This window comes from Crocodylus porosus, unplaced genomic scaffold (genome assembly GCF_001723895.1).
Source record: "Crocodylus porosus isolate Cpor-Errol unplaced genomic scaffold, CroPor_comp1, whole genome shotgun sequence".
In the NCBI taxonomy this organism is placed as follows: Eukaryota; Metazoa; Chordata; order Crocodylia; family Crocodylidae; genus Crocodylus; species Crocodylus porosus.
Window position 1 is genome coordinate 1,408,286 of NW_017728942.1, and position 9,213 is coordinate 1,417,498.

At 43.4% G+C, this 9,213-nt stretch overlaps 1 protein-coding gene across 4 annotated transcripts in view; it reads right to left on the minus strand.

Moving 5' to 3' along the window:
• Positions 1–9,213, minus strand: part of NFATC2 (nuclear factor of activated T-cells 2) — a 125,120-nt gene that overhangs the window by 71,980 nt on the left and 43,927 nt on the right. For all 4 annotated transcript variants that reach the window (XM_019548142.1, XM_019548141.1, XM_019548138.1 and 1 more), the window contains exon 5: positions 7,205–7,377. In XM_019548142.1, coding sequence (XP_019403687.1) covers positions 7,205–7,377 — 173 coding nt within the window. The remainder of the gene's footprint in view (positions 1–7,204; positions 7,378–9,213) is intronic.

The window sequence follows — 9,213 nt, forward strand, 5'->3', positions numbered from 1 at the left end:
CAGCTGACTTCCTGCCCTTTGGGAGGGGGGCTGGACTCGATGATCTTCTGAGGTCCCTTCCAGCCCTGATGTCTATGAAATCTAAGAAATCACTGACCTGAAAGGTGAGATGGCTTCTACTTGTCATGGTTTTTCTATAACTACATTTTCAGGTCTTACCCACCCTGCTGCATTCACCTGGGCAGTCGTATAAAACATTGCACAGCTGCCTGGATGGAGTTCAACCACACGACAATCGTGGGCTTGCATCTCTAGACCTAAATTCCAAACTGTGTGCAAGTACCAAAAACAACACTGGGGGGCTTCAGACCTGCTCGTTAAGCTTGAATTCAATCCACTGAGAGATACCATGGTAGGGCAGGGTGGTTCGTAGTAAAGGAGTTAAGAGTGCTTGCTCAAATGAAAAGCCCTACATCTGCAACCAATGGCAGAGCTGGAGGGAGGATAATGAAAGGAAGCTACCTGGTTTGAACAGAAGCTCAGCACAGGAGACAAAATCTGGCCTCTCTGTGGTCAGTCTTCTGGGAAGAAGGCAGAGGAGAGTCCCCTAGCAGGCTAAAGCAACTAGGGAGCACTGGGAGCAGCTTCTTTAATGTTACTCATTCCTGTCGAGCTCAGAGAAGAAACCTAGACACTTAAAAAAAAAAAAAAAGTTAGGTGACTCAGAGCTTGCATTCACATTACAGCCCTGCACTCAGCTACACTTCAGGGGTCCCCTAAACTACACCATCCTTCTCCAGCACCTACCACCAGCACTGTCTCCCCCTTCCAAGTAGGCCCTGATTCGATGCTCCATTCAAGTGGCCGTGTTCCCAAGTTTCCTTGGTTCATTCCATCTAACGGTGTCAGATGTGAAGAAAGCAAGCGGGACTAGCTAACTGAGGATTTCATCCCATAAAAATCAGAGCCAAAGTAAAAACTAGGAGCAATAGGAGTCTCAACGGAGATGCAGGCTGGGGGTGGCAGAACAGAGTGAAGTGTGGATGAGCCAAAATAAACCACAGGAAAAAAGAGAGAGATTTATTTATCACAAGCTGCTTGCCTCAGGCAAGGCTGATAGTAGCAGAGCTCCTGAAGCCAATACTTATTCAACACACAGACATCCCTTAGGAGACCAATCCCAATCACAGCAGCACTGCAAAGGCTGCAGGAAAAGGCATACAAAGATTGGGGCTGCTTGCAGACGTTAAAAGAAAATGAGACCAAACCAAAAATCGTGCTTTAGCAGAAGCAGCAGTTTGTTACTTAGACCCAGGTCCTCAGCATCTATATAGATCTGGTGCTTCAGTGGGGCTTTTTGGCACTTTTAATCTCAATCTGATTCAATCAGCTGTTAGATAAAAGTACCAAAAAAACCCTCCACGAAAGCTCCTAATCTATACAGATGCTCAGTGAGCTGGGTCCAACTACGCGATGTGTCTTCTGGGCATTCACTGGGCTTGGTATGGGAGTACACTAAGTTTAATGTAAAGCTCTATTTTTTAATTTTTTTTTTTTTTTAACGTCTGCAAACAGCTCTGTATTGTAAGACCCAGACGCAGGAAGAAACGAGGGTTGGGAGACAATTTCAGTAGGAAGGATGGGATACCTGAGAAGCGGAGGAATTATGCAAGATCACACTTCATCGAAAAAAATTAAAGACGTAAGCTTCCACCTCTCGGGGTTACACAGAAAGGCTTGCAAATGTGATTTACATGCACTGTACTGACTGAAACACGAGCCAAAAAACCCCAACCAACCAAACAAACAAAGAAAAACAAAAAGCCCACATTCTTGGAGGCTTCACATCCTCCCATCAAGTCTTGTGGTTGGCAAAACTGAGTATGCATGGAGTCCCACACTGCTAGACAACAGCCAGGTTAAATCACGTGTTAGAACCACCTGGGAAGGGCTAGTCAGCTACACATTTGAGAGTGCAGTGGGTTTTGAAGACAACTGTTGCCAGTGAAATTCAGGCAATACTTTGTACAGCACACCCTTCTGAACAGAAATAATGCACAAAAAAAATAGAGGGTTTGCTCAAGCCCTCTCCTTCATACATTATTTTCTTAAAGGATACCCTTGGGAAGGCAGGGTAACAAGCATTAATGGCCATGAAGTCAGAGGAGTGTGATACTTTCTACCAAGAGCAGCCAGCTCACCAACCTAGCACGTGATTAATGACAGGAAAACCATGGCCTCAGTTCACTTCTCTGCAGACCGCCTCTGTGGGTAGGCACAGCATTTCCCTTTAATCCTTCATGGAAGAGATCTCCTGGGAGTAAACTTTGGGCAGAAGCTCATGGCATGTGTAATGCATGGGCTGTTTGTTTCCTTAACAGCAGCATTGTGATGGCAAAGAGCAAATTGAATTTTACTTTCACAACACCACTTCTAGCCTGCAAACGGCCAATCTACATTATCCTGTGTTTTTCAAACCCAAATTCAACTGACATCAGCCATTCTGGTGTCACTCTAGAACAATCATTGCCTACATTTACAGAAAATGGTGGTTTCACCGTGGGTGCGCCTACATGAGATGCTAAAAGCACAACAGAGTAATTCTACTGAGTGCTAGCGTGTCTCAGTGAAAGCCATGCAAATGCCCTAATGCGCAGTAGAATTAGTTTACTGCGCATTAGCATCACTTAAAAGATTTGTGCCAGTGCTGCTGATTGTCATGCATTAAGTTAGTACCTGTTCCTGTTATTACAGGTACTAAACTTCATGAGCAGTAATTACAGCACTGTCGACATGCCCAGTGAGAGGCAAACATTGATCTTCATCGGAATGAAATTTCAAAATTTCCCTTTTAAAAAATATCCTAGTATTTTCTGAGCAAAAACCCTACAAACCCCCATCACCTTTAAAATTTGGGTTAGAAAAAACATTCTTAGAATCAAAGCAAAATGCACAAAATGTTAAGCTTTTTCCTCAAATTTTAGTGACAAAATTGGCAGTCTTCTTTGTACTCATACTGCTTAAAGGGCAAGCTGGGTAATCTTCCAGCTGTCACCAGATCATTCGTAACTGCTTTTAAATCGTGACAAGCTAACTCCTCTTTAGCCTTCCATTGTAGTCTGATCAGTTCAGATTCACAGCTGAGGAAAAGCAATAAGTGATATGCCAAGACGACAACATTCTTTAAAATGACTAGCTCTTTCCTTCACAGAGATTAATATGTCACATATCATCAACTCAAAACGTCTAATTTTATGGGAAAAATCTACTAGAAGAAGAGAAATATAAAGGAAACTTCCAGGGAAATTGATTAAAAGGAAACAAGATATTTGACCCAATTTAGTGGAACAAAATACTCCGTCAATAATAGAAACCATCTAAATTCCTCAGATGGACAGTTTGTACTTTACTGAAAGATTTTTTTTTTTTAAACCACCTTGGAATATCTTTCATAAAACCAGGTTTCAGAATCTCTCTTTCTTCTCTTTGGCCAACTGCAACCTTTTACAATGTAAAGAGTTTATAATAACAGCAAGATCTGTGAGATGCTTCAAACAAGGATTAACAAGAAGGCATTAGAATAAAAACTGTGACAGCCCAAACAGCATTCACAACGCTCGCATTCATTTCCCATGAATGCTCATCTGAGAAGGTTTTTCTTTTTGTTTGCAAGCATCTTGGAGGAAAGCAAAATGCAAATGTGTCAGCACCATAAGTGCACAAAGTGGCTGCTTTGAAAGCTCTCCAATAGCCTTCCCTGTCCTCCTTTGCACAAGTTTCAAGCAAGGAGCAGAAACACTACAACGTGACTCTGATATCCAAACACATGCCAAGCATAAGGCCAAAAATAAAGCCTCAGCAGACAGTGAAAGGGGCAGTGGGAGTGAACAGGCCAAAGTAGCTTCGTAGAATCATTTGATCAATTCTTCAATACTAGACAAATCCAGAAAGATCAAAATCTACTCACGGGTCATTTATAAGGAGCCAAAAAGTGGAGACAAGTAAGATTAGAGGAATAAGCCATTGTCAATGCAGCAGTTTAGCCACGTCTGACAGTAGCTCTGCATCCAGAGATGTCCTGATAGCCCACTGCATTTTGGCTTCAAAGAAATTAGGGTTCAGATTTTCAGAACCGAAGGCCAGATCACTTTTTACGAATGAGTGGAGCAGGAAGGGTAAAACCACTGTCCCAAGCTGTAACCCTTAATAGCAACAAGGTCCAGAGTGACTGTGTCAAGAAAGACAACAATTGCATTTACTTGTCCAAGACATCTCTAGAAACCCTCTGAGATAGCTGGCACATTACCACTGGAGTAACTGGCTTTGTGTCATCCCAGCGCAGAGCTGTGCCTGTCTGGAGTAAGAGACCCCTGTGCGCATGCAACATTTGGGACATACTGTACAGCGAAGGCCTGATTCAACAAGGCACATACGGATGTGGGTAATTTTAAACATGAGACTAATTTGTGCACAGTCCTTTCATAACTACACATGCAATACAGAGATAACCAGTAGGACGTCAAGCTAACCTGCGGCGTCTTTGACTCTCAGGATCGTGCGCACATGACTGCAGGTAACAGCATGAGGTAGGCCATTTAGGGACAAGACCAGCTGAAGGCAGTACTGTGGGGTCTGCTGGCCTTTGTTGGATGTTTCCCCCAATGCAAGGGGAGGACTTTTTCTAGCCTGTCTAAAATGCCCACCAATGCCAAGCCCACAAGGGAATGGGCTTGCACCCTGAGCAAATATTAACCTGTTGCTACAGTTACAGGAGTGGTTTAAAGTGCCTTACCTTCATCAGGCAGACACAGTTCATTGGGTAAATGTGATACTTTTATTAGACCAACCAAATAGTCAGTCTATTTAGTTGGTCTAACAAAAGATATCACGTTAACCCAATGAACCTTGCCTTTACTTCATCATCAACTTGGGAACCAAATTAGCAGCCAAAAGAACCTCTAGCTGCTGAATGTGCAGACATAGCAGGATAAAAGCTCCTTTGGGAGACAGACTTGACCATTTCATACAGCGCACAGCAGCCCCCCTTTCCTTCATCCTGCATACCTGTCTTGGGATGAACTTGTTCCAGATGATTTTTCTGAGCTCCAGAAACCACCCCTAAAAGCACAGAAGGCCAACTCTGACAGCAATGAGGCAGAATCAGACTGTCCCATGAAAAGCGGATACTTTGCAGTTCTCTCTTCACTGCAGCTAATGATCTGCTGACACCAAGGGGAGTTCCTAACCAGGGGAAGCTTCTGCTAAGGCAAAGTGTAGTGTTGTGTTTGTAGCAACAACAATCTCTGGGGAGCCACATTTGGCAGCACCAGTGACCACTGACCAGTTGACTTACAGCAGCTACTTAGTGATGCTTCCCCTAAGGGACAATATAAACTGCTGCTGGATAGGACAGATCTTACAGGAGGCTGTGTCATGGACAAGGATGCCCAAGGGGTAAAGGAAAAATAAATAGCAGACCTGTGAAAACATATGCATGCAGGAGATGGAAGAGGGATGGGATGCGGCTGTGACCCCCAACTGCCCTTTCCTGCAACAGCAGGAATGATGATCTGGCGAGGCTGGCTGTGCAACGTGAATTTATCAGTCACGGTTAGAGGGGAAAAAAAAATGACATTTCTGGCGTCCATGAGACAACAAGGTAGGCTTATCATAGGAGGCGTAATTTAACCTGTGTTGCTGCTGCTGGGTTTCCCAGAACTAGGCTGTGATTAGCAGTTGGCACTAAAATTTGTAAATACTGCTCATTAAAAATAAAATGCATTAGAAACAGAAAAGACTTGTTACTCCAGATTGGCAGGTCCACCCCTGTAGGATGTGCTACATTGGCTCCATGCCATTCTCATGGCTGTCGCAGAAAAAGCAGCCCAGTCCACCTGCTCTCACTGTATACACGAAGCCTAAAAATGGGTGTAGAAGGGTGAAGCTTATGTTTCTGGCAGGAGCCTCGAAAGTGGCACAAAGCCAGTGAAGACAGGATAGCTCCATCAAATGCTCCAGTACCTCATCCAGTATCCCAACTTCCTCTCCCCTTTTTACACAACACACTTCTCCAATAGAACCTAATTTTCTGCTCTTCAATTTTAAATGTTTCATTTGTTGGATTTAATTCCAGTATGCCTAACCATAAGTCACCTAAAATCAACCTCTTTCTGCCTCATGCTTGCATGTATCCAATACTTGCAAAACATTATCACATCACCAGAATAAACAGTTAGCCAAGTTAAACAGGCCAACGTTTTCAAAGCACCATATGTGCATCAATTGTGACAACTCTAATTGCACGGACAAATTAGACGTGCAAGCTAAACAATAGTGCACACAAATAGCCAGTCACACGATTTAGTCCTGCAGTCATGTTGATAGTGTGCAATGACTTTTAGAAAATTCAGGCCGGTCTCTTTTCCAAAGTAAGCATTTGCTCTTCAAGAAGAACACATGGAGACCAAGTAATTATGTTCAGTTCCACGCTCGGCCACTGACTCACTGTGTGACCCTGGGGCAAGTCACTGAACTCCTCAGTGCTCCTTTTACCCCCGGGTAAAGTGAATATAATACTGTAACCCCTTTCTGACCCCAGGAATTAGCCAAATTCTAGCTGTTATGGGTTGTTTTTTTAGAAGGAGAAATTGAGGGAGTCGGGTCCTTCCCAAATGCAATCTTGTTTCTACAGAACGTACAAAAAATCCTGTTTCCCCAAACAAAGTAGGTATCAAGCAGGAGACTATTTTTGCTCATAACTTCAAGCCCCTCTCAGTCAGTTCTCAGTCCCAAAAGCTTTCTCCAAGCTTATCTCTGGGGCATGAGTCCAGTGCTTTTTCAAGATGTGCCCTGGGTTCCCTCTGGCACCTTGTTTGCTCCTTTTGCCTCCTTTTCACAGACACACAAACTTCCACAAAACAATGGCCAGCAAAACTCCTCTAACCCAATTGTGCCTCTGCTTTAAGCAGTGACATGTCCCTATGTTTGGGGCAGAGGCCATTATTCTGGCTGGTCTCCTGAAGAAGCTGAACAGCTTCCTACAACTGTCTTAGATGAAGGATAATGGTTACACCCGAACCATAACACCCCTACCAGCACCTACCTCAAAATGGCACGGTGGGGCTTAATTCATTTTTGTGAAGTACTCTGGTAGTCACTGCTGTGGCACCTTGGTTGAGAACCACTGCTCTGCTTTCATTTAGATCGCGAGGATGGGAACATAAATGTGGGGCAGAAGCACAAGAGAATCAAGCGAGAGACTTACAGCATTCAATGGGATTAGACGCCGCTTGCAAGGACACAATTCTTCCGCTGGCTTCGGGGATGTGCACACGGAAGACGAGCCGCACCCGGGTGTTCTTCCTGCCGATGTCCGTCTCTCCCTTCCGCAACTCGATGTCGGCGTTCCTCAACTTCAAAATCCCCGCACAGTCAATGCTGGCAAAGAAAGGGAAGCCTTGTTGTGCATGCTTGTTTTAATGTTTCTTGCTTTCATAGGGGTTGGAAATGGATGAAGGGCGAGAGGGGTAAGTCATTCTGCATCAGCAATTAGGTCCAATTAAGAGGAACCCTGAATATTTAATTTTCATTTTGGACTGGGGTGTCAGTTGAAATGGCGACATGGGTAGTCAGTCCTGCACCTGATCTGTGACCGGAACTGCAAGGAGAATGTCAGTTACTGTATTTCCATAAAACTCATTACACGCCTAATTAGTCAGTTGTGCCTGCAACTGTAACACTCGTGTATAAAGCATGGTCACTGTCATTACATAGGTAGATTGTACATGGAGCCTATCAATTAGGCCCACAAAGGTATGAACGTTTCCTAAAAATGTGTACAAGCATAAAACAAACTCCAAACTAGGGGAGCAAATATACTCCTGCTTTCATTTTCCAAATCTAGGGCTGAGCATCAGGACTCTAATTCCAGCTTTGACAATGGCTCACTGTGTGAACAAGACAAATGCAGCCCCAGGTAACCAAGTGATTACACTTACTTTACAGCTGCTGTGATGACTGGCCAGTTAACATTTACAAAGTACTTGTGACCCTCAAGAAATACTGCAGTAAGCACCATTATTAAAAAGCCCTTACATGGTATTTTAATCCCATAAGTAAGTTGTAAATACAGGTACTATTGGAGTTAACATCCCCCTGAAATGTTTCCTACAAAACCTCTGTTTTGCTGCTGTACTTGCAGAGTGGTTTATTATTCTTGAGTCATGTATCATTCATGTGTTTTTTCATTCCAGGTTGCTTCAAGCTGGGGATGTAGACCAGTATTTATTTACTTGGAAAAAGATAGGAGCCATGAAGCATCTGCTTTGGAAAACAGCATGCAAAGAATTGCGTGGACTTTGATGAGGTTCAGAGTTTTCTTGTTTTTTAAAAAAAGAGCCACTGCAAACTTTACCAGTATCTGCTTAAAAAGTGGGCACTTCTTTCCTGTAAATAAAAACCATCCCACTGCTGTTTGGATAATATTCAAAATGAAATTTAAGATCTGTGCACTTTTAATCCATCTGACTTGATCAAACTGGAGGAAACAACTGAAAACTATTGAGAAGATGTAACCAGGCATATTCTTCTCTTCCTTCATTTGCATGTTGCACATATGAGACATCTAATGACCCAGCAGGTAGAGCAGTGGACTGGGATTTGGGAGATTTGGGATGTTTGGGTCCTCTGCCACTGGCCTGCAGAGTGAGCTTGGTAAGTCACTTTTATTTACCTGCATCATCTTCTGGATCTGGGTATGGCGATATCAAACCCATTTGCAAAGAGGTTTACTATCTACTCTTGAACGGTGCTTTATGGAAGCTAGAGGTGGTTAGAATTAGCACTACCTCCTTAAGAAATGTTAACAAGACTCTGGATTCTAAAAGCTACCCTTGAAAGAAAGAGATTTTGGCTTGCTTGAGCCAAGTTATCACCACATGTCAAGATAAAATGTTAAAGTTTGTGGCTTCTAACCTGTTCAACATAGTGCATGACCCTCCCCAACTGGCCAAGATGATGTATATCTTTTCCATTTCATACCACGGTTAATTCCTATAGGGTTTCCATGGTCCCTTCTCTCTAGTGCAGTGGTTCTCAACCTTTTTAGACTCAATACAACCCTTATTAGACTCAAGGTGCACCTATGAAAATGCCAGCTCTAAGCTTATATTCAGGGGGGATTAGGGTGGGGTGGGGTGGGGTGGAGTTTGACTACAGAAAAATAATAGAGCAACCCTTCTGAAACTCAGAAAGACCACAATAGGTCGGAATATT